General features: G+C 39.0%; 1 protein-coding gene across 3 annotated transcripts in view; it reads left to right on the forward strand.

The window, feature by feature from the left end:
- TMEM164 (transmembrane protein 164) overlaps positions 1-19,973 on the forward strand; it is a 241,658-nt gene that overhangs the window by 70,823 nt on the left and 150,862 nt on the right. Inside the window, exon 1 of one of the 3 annotated variants that reach the window (XM_036271274.1) lies at positions 16,998-17,271. The exons of the other annotated variants lie outside the window; for them this stretch is intronic. Within the exon in view, the coding sequence (XP_036127167.1) occupies positions 17,239-17,271 (33 nt within the window). The 5' untranslated portion in view covers positions 16,998-17,238. Of the gene's footprint in view, positions 1-16,997; positions 17,272-19,973 lie in introns of those variants that run through there. 3 annotated transcript variants of the gene reach the window in all.

The following is a 19,973-nucleotide window of genomic DNA, read 5'->3' on the forward strand; positions in this document are numbered from 1 at the left end:
CTATCTGAACAAAAAATGGAAAGAAAGGTCCTTGGGTGAGGATAAAAAATAATAATAATTTATAGAGATGTAACTCACAGTACTCTACTCCTCTTCATAGTGTTCAATCAGTGGTTTTTAGTATATTGACAGGTTGTGCAGCCTTCACCACAGTCAATTGAGTACATTTTCATCACCTTTAAAAGAAGTTCTATACCATTTAGGCATCACTCCCCTCCCTGTTCTTCCCCCATCTTCCTAGCTTTAAGCAATGACTAATCTGTTTTCTATCTCTATAGATTTGGCTATTTTTGACATTCCATACAGATGAACTCATATAACATATGGTCTATTTTGACTGGCTTCTTTCATTAAGTATAATGTTTTTCAGGTTCATCCATATTGTAGCATGTATCAATACTTCATTCCTTTTTATGGCCAAATAATGCTCCAGTGTATAGACATACCACATTTGGTTATTCATTCATTCATTAATCAGTATTTGGCTTGTTTCTACCTTCTGGCTATTATGAATAATTCTGTTATGAACATTCATGTACAAGATTTTATGTGCACATTTCTCTTGGAATATACTTAACACACATATGGAATTACTGGGTCATATGATAACTCTATGTTTACCTTTCAAGGAACTGCCATATGGTTTTCAAATGTTGCAGTATCAGTTTACATTCCTACCAGCAGTCTATGAAGTTTCTAGTTTCTCCATATCATCACATATTCTTGTGACTATCTTTTTTATTTTGACCTTGCTTGTGGGTGTGCAGTTGTATCTCACTGTGGATTTGATTTGCATTTCCCTAATGATTAATGATACTGAACATGTGTTCATATGCATATTGGCCATTTGTATGTTTTTGGAGAAATTCTGTTCATATCCTTAGTCCACTTTTTAACTGAGTTATTTATCTTTTCATTGTTGAGTTTTAAGGACTATTTATAGGGTTCTGTATACTAGACTCTTAACAGAGATAGGATTTACAAAATTTTTCTCGCATTCTTGGGTTGTAATTTTACTTTCTTTTTTAAAATTTATCATTATTATTGAAAATATTACCGATGTTTCTCCTTTTTACCCCCACTGTCACTGTGCTCCCCCCTCCAACCTCCCCCACTGCCTTCACCACATTGTTGTCTGTGTCCACTGGTTATGTATATATGTATATCAGTTCTTTGGCTTATTTCCCACAACCCACCCCACAACAATCACCTTCCCTCTGAGATTTGTCAGTCCGTTCCCTAAGTCCATGTCTCTGGATCTATTTTGTCCATCAGTTATTCCATTCATTATATACCACAAATAAGTAAGATTCCTGTGATACTTGTCTTTCTCTGACTGGCTTATTTCACTTACAATAATACTGTCCAGGTCCCTGCATTTCATCTCAAAGGGTAACAGATCTTTCTTTTTTTTTTTCATAATCTATTCCAGGGTTTCCTATTATGTTGGAGTTGGCTTTTTATTTTTTTTTAATTTAATTTATTTATTTCTGTTACAGATGTTTCTCCTTTACCCCCAATAATCCCACCTCCCCTTCACTCTCTGCCCTGTCCCCAGCTTTGTTGTCCATGTCCATTGTTCATGCACACATGCATATAAGTTCTGTGGTTTATCTCTCTCCCACCACCCCCTCTCCTGGGGATTGTTAGTCTGTATCCCACTTCCGCGTCTCTGGGACTACCCCATTCCTCAGACTGTTATGTTCATTATATTCCACAAATAAGTAAGATCATATCATACTTGTCTTTCTCTGTTTGGATTGTTTCGCTTAGGATGATACTTTCCAGGTCCCTCCACGTCGTCTCAAAGGATAAGAGATCTTTCTTTCTTACACCTCCATAGTACTCCATTGTGTATATGTACCACAGCTTTTTTATCCATTCATCTACTGATTGATATATGGGCTGTTTCCAGATCTTAGCTATTGTAAATCGTGCTGCTACAAACATGGGGGCACATATATTCTTTCTGATTGGTGTTTCAGGCTTCTTAGGTATATTCCTAGAAGTGGGATCACTGGGTCAAATGGCAGTTCAATTTTTAATTTTTTGAGATAACACCATATTGTTTTCCATAGTGGCTGCACCAGTCTGCGTTCCCACCAGCAGTGTACTAGGGTCCCCTTTTCTCCACACCCTCGCCAGCGCTTCTTGTTTGATGATTTGTTGATGGCGGCCATTCTGAAAGGTGATACCTCATTGTTGTTTTAATTTGCCTCTCTCTGATGATTAGTGATGTTGAGCATTTCTTCATATGTCTCTTAGCCATTTGTATGTCCTGTTTGGAGAGGTGTCTATTTAGTTCCTCTGCCCATTTTTAAATTGGGTTCTTTGTCTTCTTTTTGTTGAGCTGTATGAGCACTCTATATATTTTGGAAATTAACCCCTTATCTGATGTATCATTGGCAATTATGCTCTCCCATACAGTGGGTTGCCTTTCCATTTTGGTGGTTGTTTCTTTTGCTGTGCAGAAGCTTTTGAGTTTGATGTATTCCCATGTGTTCATTTTCTCCTTTGTTTCTGTTGCCTTAGGGGATGTGTCAGTGAAAATTCTGCTGCCTATGATGTCTGAAATTTTGTTCCCTACAGTTTCTTCTAGGAATTTTATGGATTCATGAGTCACATTTAAGTCTTTTATCCATTTTGAGTTTATTCTTGTGTATGGTGTAAGTTGATGATGGTCTAGTTTCATTTTTTTTGCATGTAGCTGTCCAATATTCCCAACACCATTTATTAAAGAGGCTGTCCTTACTCCACTGTATGCTCTTGCCCCCTTTGTCAAATATTAATTGAAAATATTGTCTTGGGTTCATTTCTGGGTTCTCTTTCTTGTTCCATTGATCTATATGCCTGTTCTTGTGCCAGTACCAGGCTGTTTTGATTACAGTGGCTTTCTAGTATAACCTGAAATCTGGTAATGTGATCCCTCCAACTTTGTTCTTCTTTTTCAAGATTACTGTGGCTATTTGGGGTCTTTTTTCGTTCCATATGAACTTTTGAAGTATTTGGTCTAGTTCTGTGAAGTATGTCATTGGTATTTTGATGGGGATTGCACTGAATCTATAGATTGCTGTGGGTAGTATGGACATTTTAATGATGTTAATTCTTTCCATCCATGAACAAGGTATGTGCTTCCACTTTTTTATATCTTCCTCTATTTCTTTTTTCAATGACCTGTAATTTTCTGTGAATAGGTCCTTTATTTCTTTGGTTAAGTTTATTCCTAGGTATCTTACTTTTTTTGCCGTGATGGTAAATTGGATTGTGTTTTTAGTTTCTCTTTTCTGTGAGTTTATTATTCGTGTATAAGAATTCCTTTGATTTCTTGATGTTAATTTTGTATGCTGCTACCTTGCGAAATTCATTTATTAAATCTAGCAGACTTTTGGTGGAGTCTTTAGGGTTTTCTATGTACAATATTATGTGATCTGTGAATAGTGATACTTACACTTCCTCCTTTCCGATCTGCATACCTTTTATGTTTTCTTCACATCCAATTTCTGTGGCTAAGCCTTCCAGTACGATATTAAATAACAGTGGTGAAAGTGGGCATCCCTGTCATTTTCCTGTTATTAAGGGAAATATTTTTAGTTTTCGCCCATTGAATATGATGTTGGCTATAGTTTTTTCATATATGGCCTTTATTATGTCGAGATATGATCTCTCTATTCCCACATTGATGAGTGTTTTTATCGGAATTGGGTGCTGTGTTTTGTCAAGTGATTTTTCAGTGTCTATTGATATGATCATATGATTTTTATCTTTCATTTTGTTTATGTGGTGTATCACATTTATTGATTTGCAAATATTGTACCAGCCTTGCATCCCTGGAATGAATCCCACTTGGTCATGGTGAATAATTTTTTTAATGTATTGCTGGATCTGATTTGCTAGTATTTTGTTCAGGATTTTGGCATCTATGTTCATCAGGGATATTGGCCTGTAGTTTTCTTTCTTTGTAGTGTATTTATCCTGTTTTGCAATTAGAATTATGCTGGCCTTATAAAACAAGTTTGGAAATATTTCTTCTTCTTGAATTGTTTGGAATAGTTTGACGAGAATGGGTGTTAGTTCTTCTTTAAATGTTTGGTAAAACTCCCGCGTGAAGCCATCCAGGCCTGGGCTTTTGTTTGCTGTGAGAGACGTGATTACATCTTCAATTTTCTTAGTTGTTATTGATCTGTTCACGTTTTCTATCTCTTCCCGGTTCAATTTTGGAAGACTATGTATTTCTAGAAATTTGTCCATTTTGCTTAGATTGTCTAATTTTTTTGCCAATATAATTGTTTATAGTATTTGTTAACGATCCTTTGTATTTCTGTGGTGTCAGTTGTTACCTCTTTTTTCATTTCTGGTTTTGTGTATTTGGGTTCTCTCTCTTTGTTTCTAGGTGAGTCTAGCTAGGGGTTCATCAATCTTGTTTATCTTTTTAAAGAACCAGCTCTTTGTTTCATTGATCTTTTATATTGTTTTTTTCTATGTCATTTATTTTTGATCTGCTGTTTACTATTTCTTTCCTTCTACTTGCTCTGGGGTTTTCTTTCTGTTTGCCTTCTAGTTCTTTAACTTGTGAGGTTAGTCAATAGAAATTTTTCTTGCTTCTTGAGATAGGCCTGCAGTGCTATAAACTTTCCTCTCAGAACTGCTTTCTTTGCGTCCCATAGATTTTGTGTTGCTATGTGTTCATTTTCATTGGTTTTCAGGAATTTTTTAATTTCTTCCTTGATCTCAGTGGTAACCCATTCATTGTTCAATAACATGCTATTTAGCCTCCATGTTTTCGAATGTCTTTGCATGTTCTTGTTGCAATTGATTTCTAGTTTCATGCCATTGTGATTTGAAAAGATGCTTTATATTATTTCAGTCTTGACCTTCTAGAGTCTTAGTTTGTTTCCTAACATATGGTCTGTTTTTTAGAATGTCCCTTGTGCACTTGTGAAGAATGTGAATTGTGCAGTTTTGGGGTGTAATTCTCTGTAGATATTTATTAAATCCATTTGATGTAATGCACCATTTAGAGTCTCTGTTTTCTTGTCAGTTTTTTGTCTAGAGGATTTATCCAGTAATGTCAGTGGGGTGTTGAAGTCTGCTGCTATGATTGTATTGCTGTTGATTTCTCATTTGAAGTCCTCCAGAAAATTTTTAATGTATGTTGGTGTTCCTATATTGAGTGCATATATGTTTACCAAGGTTATATCTTCCTGGTGTATAGATCCGTTCACTATTATGTAGTGGCCTTTTTTTGTGTGTAGTTATGGCCTTCATTTTGAAATCTATTTTATCCGATATGGGTATTGCTACCCCAGCCTTTTTTCTTTTTTGTTTGCTTGGAAAATTTGTTTCCATCTCTTTACTTTCAACCTACATGAGTCTTCCGTTGTGTGGTGGGTCTCTTGTAAACAACATATATATGAGTCATGTTTTCTTATCCAATCAGCTACTCTGTGTCTTTTGATTGGAGCATTCAGTCCATTTACATTTATGGTGATTATTGATATGTACTTACGTATTGCCATTTTTATTTATTGTGGTTATATTTGTGTTCCTATTTTTTCTACTAATTACAGCAATCCTTTTAACATTTCTTGCATTGTTGTTTTGGTCCTAATATATTCCCTTTTTTGTCTGGCAAACTCATTATTTCACCTTCTATTTTGAATGATAGCCTTGCTGGATAGAGTAGTCTTGGATTCAGATTCTTGTTTTTCATGTTGGTCTTCAATTTTGAGTTAATTTTTGTGTATGTTTATAAGGTAGAGGTCCAAACTTTATTCTCATGCATGTGAAAATCTAGTTTTCCCAAGACCATTTGTTCTACAGAGTGTTTCTCCATTGAATGGTCTTGACACCCTTGTTGAAAATCAGTTGTGAGGGTTTATTTTTGGTCTTCCAATTATCTTCCATGCCTGTATGTCTGTGCTTATGTTAGTACCAAACTGTCTTTATTACTGTTGCTTTGCAGTAACTTTTGAAATCAGTTAGTGTGGGACCTCCTTCTTGTTCTTCTTTTCTTTCTTTCTTTCTTTTTTTTTGCATTCATCTTTAGATAGAGCGTGAGGGAGAGAGGGACGAAAAGAGAGAGAGAGAGAGAAACATCGTTGTCAGAGGGACACATCAACTGGGTGCCACCCTCACGACCCTGGTTCCGGGGCCAGGGCCAAAGTGCAATCGGGATACATGCCCTTAGCGGGAACCGATCCCGGGCCTCTCTGGTCCAGGAGCAGTGCTCTAACTACTGAGCGAAACTGGCCAGGGCTTGTTCTTCTTTTCAACTTTGTTTTGGCTATTTGGGGTGCCTTGCAATTCCATATGAATTTTAGAATTAGCTTGTCAGTTTGTACAAAGAAATCATCTGAATTTCTGATAGCGATTGTGTTAAATCTGTCATCTGAAAAATTTTAAGGAAGAGCATAACATGATCAGGACTCTATTTTAAGAATAGGAACCTGACAATACTGAATGAACTATAGTGAAGGAGGGGAGACACTGGAGACCTGGATATAAGATAGGAAACTGTTATAGTAATTTAAGAAAATGTTAGGGCCCTGGCTGGTGTGGCTCAATTGGTTGAGTGTCCTCCCGTGCACTGAAAGGTTGCCAGTTTGATTCCTGGTCAGGACACATACTGCAATAGGGATGTATGTGGGAGGCAGCTGATCAGTTTTTCTTTCTCACATCAATGTTTCTTTCTTTCTCTTTCCCCTTATTCCTTCATCTTTCTCTAAAATAAATTTTTAAAAATATAGAGATTGAACTAGGAAAAGATAGTAAGGATGGATTTGTGATATATTGAAAAGGTTGAAGTTTCAAGATGACAGGACTTGGGGAGTGGTAACACTTGGGGGCTGAGAAAGAGGAATCATCAAAGATAGCTCATTAAAGATAGGCTAATGATTTGATAACACTACTTTTAGAAGTTGTAGAGGTATTGCAGATAATTTCTATATTCAGTCAGCTTCCCCAAATGTTAACATCTTGCATAACCATGATAAAATTATTAAAATTTAGAAATTAGCTTTGGTGTTATGGACTAAACTATAGACTTTATTCTAATTTCATTAGTTTTTCCACAAATGCCCTTTTTTTCTGCTCTAGGATCCAATCCAATATCCATTTAGTTGCCATGTCGTTGTTGTTGTTTTTTTAATCCTTGTCTGAGGATATTTTTTTTTTTTTATTGATTTCAGAGAGAAAGAGAAATATATCAATGTGAGAGAGAAGCATTGATCGGTTGCTTCCCTTACATGCCCCGACTGGGGATCAAACCCGCAACCTAGGTATGTGCTTTGACTGGGAAGACACTGTAATCAACTGAGCCACCCAGGCAGAGCAACTGCCATGTCTTTTTAAGTCGCCCCCATCCATGATAATTCTTTAGTCTCTGTCTTTCATTACTTTGACAATTTTGAAGAGTACTGGTCAGTAACTTTGTGAAATGTCCCTAATTTGGACTTAGCTGATGTTTTTTTCATGATTATATTTGGGAAATTTGGGCAAAAGTACCACAAAAGTGATGTCATTCTCTTCTTGGTACATAATTTCAGGGAGTACATGATGATATGCCTTATTACTAGTGATAACCTTGGTCACTTGGTGAAGGTGGTGTCGGCCAAATTTCTCCACTATAAAGTTACTATTTTCACATTTTAATTAGCAAGTGTCTTGCATGCAAAAATGATAAGACTCTCCTTACTAATCAGGATCTATCAATGATTCTTGCCTGCAACAGTTACTGCTACAGTGTTTGCCTAATGTTGATTTCATTTTTCTTATTTCTTCTAACTTGAACAGTTGGAATTCTGTTGTTGCAAGAGCTGTCCCTTCTCTTCCATTTTTTGAGGGAGCAGTTAGAGAAGGAAGACGTTAGGGAAAGAAGATGGCAGGTTCAGATTTAGGCATGTTTGGTCTGAGGTGCCTGTGTGACATCAAATGGAAATATCCAGAAAGCATTTGGTATCTGTATATGAGTAAAAATTGAGGTTAAGATCTTGGAAGCAAACAATTGAGGTTAAGATATCCTTTTCCATTTTAGAATGTAGAAACTGAAATTCAGGATGAAAACCTGAGGCACAGTGGGCAATAAAACTGGTAAGGCTTCTGGGGCTTGGGAGGTACATTGTTGACAGCTCTGATTGTCCTACAAATTACTTTGGACTTTGTTCAATGGATCGCCAGTGCCAATATAAGATTTGTCAGGAGGGAAAGATTGATAATCAGATCCTGGCTCTCAATCTATTATAGTGCTGTGTGCAACATTAGAAAGCCATTTAACATCCCAAATTAAATAAAATCTAAGTACCTAATGAGTTATACAAGCCATTAGAAAACAAGAGAAGTGTTATCTGGAGTTTTTGGAGAAGGCTTTGTGAAGGAAATGGAACTTGTCATGGTGTTGGATGGCATTATCAGTAAGAGAAGAGAAAGGGCATCTAAGAAGGATGATGCTATCAATAGTTAATACTTATTTTATTTATTCCAATGGGCCAGACACTAAATTAAGTGCTTCAAACATTTAATCCTCACATCTACCCTATGAGATAGTACTAGTATAGTCCCCATTTGACAGATGAGGAAACTGAGCCTAGAGTGGTAAAGTATTCTCCGCCCATAGGCAGCTAGACAGGGTAAACCAAATAATATATCAGAACATTATTACACAAGCATGGAATTAAAATAAGTCAAGTTAGTTCAACCGGTGTGGCTCAGTGGATTGAGCATTGTCCCGTGGTCTAAGAGGTCTCAGTTCAATTCCCAGTCAGGGCACATGCCCAGGTTGTGGACTTGATCCCCAGTAGGGAATGTGCAGAGGTGGCCAATCGACATAGCTCTCTCACATCGATGTTTCTCTCTCTCTCCCCCTTTCTCTCTCTCTGAAAAATCAATAAAAAACATTTAAAAACAAAAATAAAATAAGTTAGATGAACTGGAAGGTCACTATATGCTAATGTAGCTCACAGGAGGGATGGATTTTCTATTGAGATCAGATAAATTATAGCTACTATGTATCGAGTGCTAGCTATGTCCTAGGCATTGTGTCAAGTGCTTTGCTTGCTTCATCTCCTTTGATCCACTCCAAAACCTCCTGAAACATAGATACTATTTAAAAAAAAATTTTTTTCTTTATTGATTTTTTTTTTAGAGAGAGAAGAAGAGAGAGACAGAACCGCTGATGAGAGAGAACATCAACTGGCTACCTCCTGCATGCCCCCCACTGGAGATTTGGCCCATAACCCGGGCATGTGCCGTGATTGGGAATCAAACCAGCGACCTCCTGGTGCATGGGTTGATGCTCAGCCACTGAGCCACACCAGCCAGGCATATACTATTTTTATTCCTGTTCTAGAGATGAGAATTACTCCAGTCTCTTGCCCAAGGTTACAGTGTTGCTGAGTGTCAGAGTCAGCATGTGGACCCAAGTCTGTCCTGACTCTAAAACCCATAACCTTAACTACTTAGCCATGCTAGCTATCCCGCCTCCATCCTCTTAACAGAGGTGAATTTGCCAATGAGACCAGAAAACTTGATGTTGATGAGCTAAGGTTCTCTGGCCTGTTAACATAAGAACATCCAAATCAGTAGTGAATTTTTATAAAACTTTATTTGAGCTAAACAGAGAATAAGCCTGGAAACAAGATCTCAACAAACTGAAATAAATGCTTCCAAGAAATGATAGTGTGCAGTTTTGTTTATGCACTTGAAATTAAGGAAGATTACATGAAAGTGTGTGAAAGTGAGATGGGGATCTGATTACAGAATAGTTTATGTGCTCTCTTGAAGATGGTCATGCTTTAGATTCGAAGGAGGAGGGTGAAAAGAGGTATTTCAAAGGTGTTAACCTAGATGCATAGAAACAATGGATAGGGCTTGCTTAAGGCAAAGGTAAACTTTTTAAAAATATGTTTTTATTGGGTTTTTAGAGAGAGAGGAAGCAGGGGAGAAATAGAAACATCGATGTGGGAGAAATATTGATTGGCTGCCTCCTGCATGTCCCCCACCAGGGATCTAGCCTACAACGTGGGCATGTACCCTGACTGACAATCGAACTGATACCTCTCAGTCCATGGGATGATGCTCAATCCACTGAGCCACACTAGCCAGGCTCTTTTTTTTTTTTTTTTTTTTTTTTTTAGCATTTAAAAAAAATCTGTATTGTTGTAAGTATTACAGATGTCCAGACTCCTGCTTTCCCCAAACTATGGTCTGTGTCCATTGGTTATGTATATATGCATATACGTTCTTTGGTTTATCTCTTCCCAAGGCCCCCACCCCCTTCCATCTGAGATTTGTCAGCCTGTTCCCCACTTCCATGTCTCTGGATCTGTTTTTATTGACAACTTATTTTATTCATGATATTCCATAACTAAGTGATATCATGTGGTACTCGTTTTCTCTGACTGGCTTATTTCGCTCTTTTGCTAAAGGAGACATATGCCTGGGGTGGGACCACCCACCATGACGTGCCCAGCTAGGAATCTATGATCAGAGCACCCTGTGAGGTTATGTTCCATAGAAACTCCCCCCCTTTTTTTGTTAGCAGGGCCCTAGATAGTGCTTGGGTGTGGACACTGCCAAATGTGCTTCGTGACTCTCTTTATTCTATACCTCAGTGGTTGACCAACTTCATTCTTTCTTTAGGTATAATTCAAGCTGGTTACAATCTGGTTTTTCAAGTCTGGGAACAATTCTGGCTTTAAGATGAACATACAAACATTTTAATCCCTTATATATTGATTTTAAAGCCCAACTCTTAGTAGGTACTCTTGTTTTCCTTTTGTCTAAATTCTTGAGGAAAAGTTATCTCTGTAAACTCCTTATATTGAAAAAAATGGTTATTTATCAGCAAGAGGTAAGCAGAAGGAGTTAATAGGAGGAGAGAGGGTGGACATTTAACCAAAATCTCCATGGAGAAAATGATGCTTAATTTTGTGTTTGAAAGGTAAGTAGGAGTTAGCCAGAAGAGGAAAGGTGAAAAAGCCGTTCTGGAAGAGATAATAGGATTAACAATGGTACGATTTCTTGATATTGGAGATTGAAATGTTTAAAATAAAATTATAAAAATATTAGGAGAACAACGAGTGACTTTTTCTATAATTTCAATATTGTAAAATACTTTCAAAGCCTGACATCAAAGCCAGAAGCCAAAAAGGAAATGACAAATACATTTGATTACATAAAGATAAAACAAAACAAAAAAAACTTCTATACATCAAAAAACTACCATGAGCAGAGCGATGACAGACAATAACAACCTAGGAACAGTATTTGCAATAAATGTCAAATAGTCTATTAAATGTCATTAAAACATAAATAGCTCTTGTAACTTAATAAGAAAAAGAACAAACCGGTTGAAAATAGGCAAAGGCCATAGATGGTCACATTCCCAAAAAAGAAATATACCTGGCCAAAAAACAAGTTAGAAAATAGTTATATAAATGAAAACAAATATGGGGTGTGTGTTTGTGTGTGTGTGTGTTGTAGGGGAGGAAAGTAACTTTCTTTCTATTCTTCTAGGCTCTTGGCTAAGACACCCTTCCCTGTAATAATACACAGATTAACAAGAGAAAAACAGACATTTAATAAAATGTATACTTCCCTGGCCGGTTTGGAGTGGTTAGAGCGTCAGCCTGCGGACCAGAGAGTCCCAGGTTTGGTTCCCGCTGAGGGCATGTACCTTGGTCGCAGTTTGTCCCCAGCTCCGGTTGGGATCATGTGGGTGGCAACCACTCGATATGTCTCTCTCACATCGATGTTTCTCTCTCCCTCCCTCTCTCCCTCCCGCTCTATCTGAAGATAAATGCAAAAATAAATAAATAAATAGATAGATAAATAAATAAAATGTACCTCCAATATACATGGGAGAGACCCAGGAAAACTGGGTAATTCCCCAAAATGGCTCATTTCACTATGTTAAATACATCTCCAGGTAAACATGAAAGGTGTTTGGTGTGTGTCTGGGGAGGCTAATGAGGGAGGAAAAGCACAGCATAAGTAAACAAGGTGAAGGCTTTTAAGCAGATTTAAGCTTTTGCTGATTTTCTAAAGATTTAGTCATCATCCTCTTCCTGGTTACAGCAATGGAGACACCATTACAAGTTGAGATTTTTCTTATACATGTAAATGTCTCTTACAAAAGGGTAACTTCTACTCAATTTTCAGAGCTTTTCTTAGGTCTACTGTCCTTAAAATTAATCAGCCTAAGATAATCAGTATCCCAGAGACATATTTTGAGGTGGAAAACTCTTTTCTCCTTTAGGAGATTGAACTTTTTCTGTAGGTAATGGCAAACAATTAAAGGGTTTTAAATGGCAAATCAGAGCTGCATTTTAGATAGATCCCTCTTGAAGCAGCGTGTCTGGAGGCCAGAGACCAGTAAAGAGATTATTGCAGTGGTCCTGGGAGCGTATGAACATTAGTGAATACATAGAGCCTAGGAACGACTTTGGGCAGCCCAAGGAATGCTGGTGTAAACCAAAATTAACTTTAGACTGTAGTAAAAATAATGATCAATTATTTGAGCCAAAGGAGCTACAGCCTGGGAGACACAGTTTCGGATAGCAACCTAAATTGTGTTCCACTGAAACAAAGGGGAGGCCGTGTTTTATACTGAAAGCTCCTCTACAGGTTCCCAATTAGGCCTGTTTTTTGAAAATGTGGTATCCAAGCTGTGTAATTCTTATTGGACTGGGCAGGTCTCAGTATGTTGGTAGAGAGAGGAGACCAGGGTTCCCTGCAGTGGTTGATGAAGATGGCATAAACAGACAAGGCGTAATGTGGGAAGTTGAGAGATCAATCTGAGATTCTTCCCGGTATACAGATTAAGTGAGGAGCCCTTGTTAGCAAATGGCCACTAGCCTCTTATTATTTATAAAATTTGAGCCCTCTTTTGACCATGGGGAGTCCACTTCAGCAGATTAATTCCTTCCCATGGTCCACAGTGGGTAATGGTTATAAGTACTAGTCCCCAAATAGCTGAGTGCCATCATAGGATGTGGAGCCAGGAGAACTGGAGCCAGAGGGCTGGGGCTGGGAAGATTGTGTACCAGGGTAAACACTATCCTGTCTCCCTCTCATTCTGTTTCTCATTTATTTACTTTTTCCATCACCCTTCTCTGTTAAACTGGAAAGTCCTTTTTTTAGGATGGTTTGTGGTGACTGACCCTCCTTCCCAATTACATTTCTCATAGTACTAACACTTCCTCCTGTGAACACAAATTATCTTCTTTAGGTGTTATGAAAATGGGGATTTATTTAATCTAATGTTGGGGTGGAGCGGAAGATAATGGGAGGCTAGACAATGATGCCAGTGAGCTTGGGGCTGATATGACTGTGTCAAAGGAGCAGGAACAGGGAGGTGCTACAAGTGATATAGTTTTACTGGAAGGTTGGGTAGGGAAGGTGGAGAACCTGGAAACAGCGATGCTCAGAGGTAGAGGATGAACTGGTACATTTGCTGGTGCCTAGATTAGGTGTGTGAAACAACATTTTGTGTCTAAAAGCTTTTATGAAAGAAGGGGTTTATGAAGCCATATGCTTCCCAGAAAAAGGACCAGGTCTTGGGACATACAGTCTAAACCACCAACAGCAGGGCTAAATGGAGAAGACAACATGCCTGCTGTTCTGGAGCTGAAGGAGCTCGTTTATGTAATGAGTTTAGGGAAGAAAGATATAAATTGTTTTGAAAGAATTAACATTGGGTATAGTAAAATGGGGCAGGGGCAGAGAAGGTGAAGTGAGGGCAGTTCTATGATAGGTGCATAGACTGTAAGGAAGAAATATTCCCTACTTTTTGATTTGTTGCCAGCAGCAGTCCAGAAAGTTCATGCATAAAGCCAGATTCGGTGGTGTCTCATGTCATCTAGTGGTCAACTTTTTTTTCTTTTGTAATCACCTGGAATTTGATTCGAATTTTCATCCTACATTGAGGAATGTGAGCAGTCTTTTGGTAGTTTCAGCACACAGCTCTTAATGGATTAACTACCTTGACTCTTTCTCCCATCCTCCAGTCCACTGTAATTTACTTTAGGACATCTAAGAATTTTTCTTTTGTCAGGTGCTTAGGAAAGAGCTGAATTTACATGTTTTGGGGCAGGAGAACCTTGAAGTAGTATAGGAGGCTGTCCTGGGGAAGCTGAGAGAAGGTGATTTTGAATGGAAACTATAGTTTTTTTCTGGAAAAAAACAGCCAAGAAAGACCTCCGTTTTGTAAGACTGCAAGGATTGCAAACAGCCAGAAGACCTGGAAATGAGGCAGGTTAGAGCTAAGACAGCTCTGTCTTTAGGTAATGCTGAGCTCTGAAACCCATTTGGATAAATGTGACTTGCTGCCCAGTTAGGTTTTTGTTTTGAGATGCTTCGATTTGTAGAGAGTAGATCTTATTTGTTTTGTGTAGCACGAGTTTGAGACCATTGGGGTGACTTTATGTGCAATGGGTTCAAGGAGCAGGGCTAGAATCTAAAGAAGAGAAGCCCCCATGAGGCTTGAAATGTATCTGATGTGAGGAGGAAAGGGTGTTGATCTGCAAATTAGGGGACTTAGGTTCTTGTCAGAAAGCTTGTCAGAACCTTGCCCCCTGGGTTTCTTCATCTGTAATACGAGATTTCATATAAGGCCCTGCTTACCTACTAGATGATGGGAAAGTAGAAGTACTTTGTTGCATTTATCTCTATGCTACCTACCCATGTGCTTTTGTTCAGGTGCTGAGCTAGGCAGATTTCGGCATGAATACAGAAGTGCCAGGTTGTTGCTGGGATATGCTCAGATGCATTTTAATTTTCCTACTGTCCTTGTTTGCACTTCCAAGGGTCTTCTCTTCCCACACTTTTTGCAACTGAAGAGAAATTTAGCTTTCTGTCTGTTGGTCTAAAACACATACTACCAAAATTTGGAGGTGGTTGGCAGCTAAGCAAGGAAGAAAGCAGGGATATTTAGGCAAAGACTGGGGGCCTTTGGGCCTCTGAGTTAAAATGTTATTTTCACGTGATACCTTTGGTTAATCATGATTATGGATGTGGTTCTAGCATGACAGAGCAGAGAGATTTGATGTTATAAATCTTTGAAGTTGCTAAAGAAGGCCATTTTTAAACAAAAACCTTCAAGGCCAAACATTTTTCTGAAAGAAAGGGTTTATTGAACCTTATGCTAGGCAAAGAAAGAACCAGGTCCTAGATGGAGAAGACATATATGCCCGCCATCCAAGGTTGTCGGGATTCTTATACAATGAATTTGGAGTAAGATGTTTTGAAATAATTTACATTAGCTATAGATAAAGGGGTGGGGAGGAGGTGAAGTAGAGAAACTTCTGGAATAGGTGCGTAGTCTAAGTATTTGCTGCTTTGGGATTGCTTGTGGGCAACAGTCTGGAAAGTTCATGTGTAATCAACATGTGGTGGCATCTGGTGGTCAGCTATTGCCATTCTCTCTAGGTAATCACAGAAAATAGTCACCCAGAGGTTGATTCAAACCACCTGGAGGTTACTTCCAGGAATGAGAGCAGGTTTATTTTATGTTTTTGGTTCTGTTAACTGATTAAACTCTCTTGTCTCCTCCTTCCACTTTTTGGTCTGCTGTAATTTAATTGAGGATATCTCAGAATTTTTTCTTATCAGGAGATTACTGAAAATGGAACATGATGAATTTGGGATTCTTTTTCAAATCTGCTGAGTTGACATGTCTACATGCATCTGATTTCAAGATTGCTTGAAAAAGATACCCTCTATCCTGGTTTTGGGAATAGACAGGCAAGATGAGAAAGGTCAAAGTGCTGGTTGGAATTGTTAAAGGTGAATGTGGAGTTAGACCATAGTCCTTGAGTTTGGTTAAGCAAGAATTCAGAGCCAAGAAGTGTAATGCAAGAAATTTATTTAGAAAGTCACAGAGGTAGAAGTGAGCCTGCTGAACTGATTGGACAGGAAACAAGTTACAGAGGCAAAAGAAGGGCCCTTGGAGTTTAGGAGAAAGAAAGCAAAGATGATATGCCTGAAGGAAGAAGATGGGGAAAGGTGCAGGTATGCTCGAGAGAGAGAGAGAGAGAGAGAGACAGAGAGAGAGAGAGAGAGAGAGAGAGAGAGAGAGAGAAAGAGAGAGAGAGATTGAGAATGAACTGGGTCCTTTGTCTTTATCTAGTTTTTCAAAGGCAGGAATTTTAGGGGAGGGTCCAGGGGAGGATCTTAGTAGAACACTCATCAACTTTTCCAGGTGTGTCCTTTCAGGGTCGTGGTCTTTGCTGAATGGATGGCACTAGGTTAGGGGTCATTAGTCATTGCATCTGGTCCTGATGTCAGCCATGGCGTCACTTCATCTGGTTTTATTGCTTTTATGGGCCTGGAGCTGAAATAAAACTGAGGCCTAAATGTTATCTCTAGTTTGACCAAGTCTCTGTGGTCAATAGACCTGAGGCTTTGTTCTTAAAATTGTTTGATGCAGGTCAGAACCTCATTGTCTGAGGGCTTAATGCTTAAAGGAGTGGTCATGCAAGGGCTTGTATGGGGACCATATGAGGCTATTCTCCAGCCACCTTATTCCTCCTTTCAGGGGGTCTAAACCATCTAACTAGCAATATGGAAGGTCGGGGGATCTAAACTGCATGACTAGTGACATGCTAGGGGAGGAAAGGTCACCCTGGGGGCAGGGTCCTAGTATATAATAGTTGTTTTCTCAGATTTGCCCGTTGCTAGGTACCCAGGACGTTCTGCGCTATTGGCATTCCATCCCTAGCCTGTTGTTCCTGCTCTGCTCATGCCTGTCTAACTGCCTACTCTATTAAAATGACATGGCCACATGAAAGTAACTGTTGAAAGACTCAGAATCAAGAATAGATTAGCTGTCTCCAAAGAAGTTAGATCCATGATTGAATTGAGGATAATATGATACCCTACTGTGTTGGAACTGGAGGCTTGCTCCCTTTAGTAGATTTCTGGGCTTCTGGTGTAGTGCTGTCATGGATGAAAACCAGCTAAATGGAGCAATTATAGGGAAATTTGCCCCCCAAGAATTTGTTCCTCTCTTCTTGGCTGTGGGTATAGTACATTAAGAGTTAACTGTGGGGCTCAGTGGTGTACTTTTGCTTCTCTATTTAGCATGTTGGAAGTATTTCAGAAGCTCAGGAAAGCTGCTGGCATGGCTCTTAGGAGACTCCTGAAGTATTGAGGACCTTTACAAAGTGGTTGGGGGCCCTTCTCTGCTCTCTGTATACTGTAGTTTCTGAGTGTAGCTTGTGATGGGCCAGATGCTGGGTAACTATGTGCAGCCTCCAACTTGGTCCCTTGCTTAAGGTAAGTAACTTTACTGCTGGGTCAGTGGTAAAGAATACCAGCTTTGTTTCTTTCTTGGACTGCTCCTGAGGGTTGGGGTGGAGAGTTGGAATAAGTTCATGTGTGAATGATTGAAATTCCAAGTCAGCAGTCCTTATCACAAACCATTAAGGTTATATGTATTCCAAAAATCAAAATTTTAGAAATTCAGAAAGGCAATACAGTGCATGTGGAGTATTTTACATAAACTGCCAGTGGAGTCTGGGACAGCACCCCATAATCAAAAAACATTATTTTATGGAAAAGATATGAATATTCACCATAAGTGCAATAAACAAAGTCTGTTAATTGCCTCAGCTCAGTTCAAGTCATGTTTTACTACCAAATTAGCTCCGTAAAAAAAAAAAAAAAAAAGACTTTGAGAGCTTTTTACGTTTGGTGATTGCCAATAGAGGATTGTGGACCTATAATTGTCATTTTTTTGTACTTTTTTTGTTGTTGTTAATCCTCACCCGAGGATATTTTTCCATTTTTTTTTTTTTTTTTTTTTTTTTTTTTTAGAGAGAGAGAGTGGAAGGAAGGGAGGGAGAGAAAGAGAAGCATCAATGTGAGAGAGACATATCAATTGGTTGCCTCCCGCATGACCCCAACAGGGGCTGGTGATCGAACCTGCAACCCAGATATGTGCTCTTGATCGGAATTGAACCTGTGACCCTTTGGTCTGCAGGCCAACACTTTTAACTGCTGAACCAAATTGGCTAGGGCAGTACCCTTTACTTTTTTTTTTTTTTAATCCTCACCTGAGGACATTTTTGCATTTTTATTTTCAGATAGAGCAGGAGGGAGAGAGGGAGGAAGAGAGAGAGAGAAATATCGATGTGAGAGAGAGAGAGACACACATCGACTGACTGCCACCCGCATGACCCCAACCGGGGCTGGGGACAAACCGCAACCGAGGTATGTGCCCTTAGTGGGAACCAAACCTAGGACTCTCTGGTCTGCAGGCTGACGCTCTAACTGCTGAGCCAAACTGGCCAAGGCTCCTTTACTTCTAAATCTAGACTCTGAGAGAACTGAAGAACCAAATGCTAAAAAATATACACACGACAAAGCCAAACAAGTCTACAATGTGGATAATCTGTATTAATAAATGCTCACAAGATAGGGACACATATTGATGATTTTATAAACCACACCATTGAATCGCTGTAGGTGAAAGATCTCCATAAATATGGGTTTCATTTTTTTTAATCAGTCCTTAGTCCTGCTGAATGTCTCCAACTTCAGGCCAAGGTCAACATTCAGCATCTGGCTGCCAGGAGTGGTTGATTGTTCCGGGGTTTTTGTTAAATGTGCAGATTTCTGAAGTTCAAGAATCAGCATTCTTAATGGATGAGCCCACTAATTCACATGTTTATTCGGCCATATGCAGGGTTTCTTTGTCCCTCTGGAGAACCTGTGCTTGGGTTAAGGTCAAACTGCCACAGCTTTGCCCTGGCCAGTTTGGCTCAGCGGTTAGAGCGTCGGTCTGCGGTCCGGAGAGACCCGGGTTCGGTTCCCGCTAAGGGCACGTACCTTGGTTGCGGTTTGTCCCCGGCCCTGGTTGGGTCGTGTGGGTGGCAGCCACTCGATGTGTCCCTTTCACGTCGATGTTTCTCTCTCTCTCTCTGTTCCTCTCTCTCCCTCCCACTCTACCTGAACAAAATATCAAAAAATGTCCTCGGGTGAGGACTAAAAAAACAAAAAAAAAAACAACAAAAAAAAAACTGCCACAGCTTTGATGGCTGTAATCTAAGCCTAGGTCAAATTAAGTAGGATGGGACTCATTTATCTCTTAGGATAAGATTTTTTTTGTTTCGTTTGACCTGGATGGAGAATAGAAGAATACAACTATTTGGTCATGCTTAGAAACAGACCAATCCAGTGTGGGGGAGGAAAAATAATTTTCTTTCTACCCTTCTAGATTTTTGGCTGAGATGACCTTGTTATAAAAGACACATTAACAAGAGAAGAACAAATAGATGTTGAATAAAATGTATATCTCTGGTGTGTATAGGAGAGACCTAAAAAACTGAGTAACTCCCTGAAATGGTGTAAGCCATCACCTTAAATACCATCTCCAGCTAAAAATGAAAGAAGATGTTGGGGAGGGGATAGCCAGTTATGGGAGATGACCAGGAAAAGCACAGTAAATAAGAATAAGTTTGTTATGCAGATTTAAGTCCTTGCCTTCTACATGGAAGAGCTTCTGGAGATTTAGTCATCCTTCTCTTCTTGGTCCTCAGAGGAGGGCATGCTTACAAATGGAAATTTCCCTAATAAAAGTAAATGTCTCTTACAAAAGGGTAACCTTTACTCAGTTTTCAGAGCTTTTCCTGTGACTACTGTTTTTTAAAAATAATCAGCCTAGAATAATCATTATGTCAAAGGAGAGATTTTGGGGAGGCAAATTCTGCTCCCTTTCAAAATCAAAGGGAAGGATAAAACCTAGGGGTGGCAATATTGATAGGGTTGCCAGTAAAAAATAGAATGCCCAGTTAAATGTGAGTTTCAGATAAACATTGAATGATTTACTAGTATAAGTATAACCTAAATATTGCATGGAACATACCTGTGCTAAAACATTCATTGTTTATGTGAAATTCACATTTAACTGGGCATCCTCTATATTTATTTGCTAAGTCTGAATGCTGGGTATTGATTAATCCACCTTCGCTCATGGG

The sequence above is a fragment of the Molossus molossus genome, unplaced genomic scaffold (assembly GCF_014108415.1).
Source record: "Molossus molossus isolate mMolMol1 unplaced genomic scaffold, mMolMol1.p scaffold_m16_p_2, whole genome shotgun sequence".
Taxonomy (NCBI): Eukaryota; Metazoa; Chordata; class Mammalia; order Chiroptera; family Molossidae; genus Molossus; species Molossus molossus.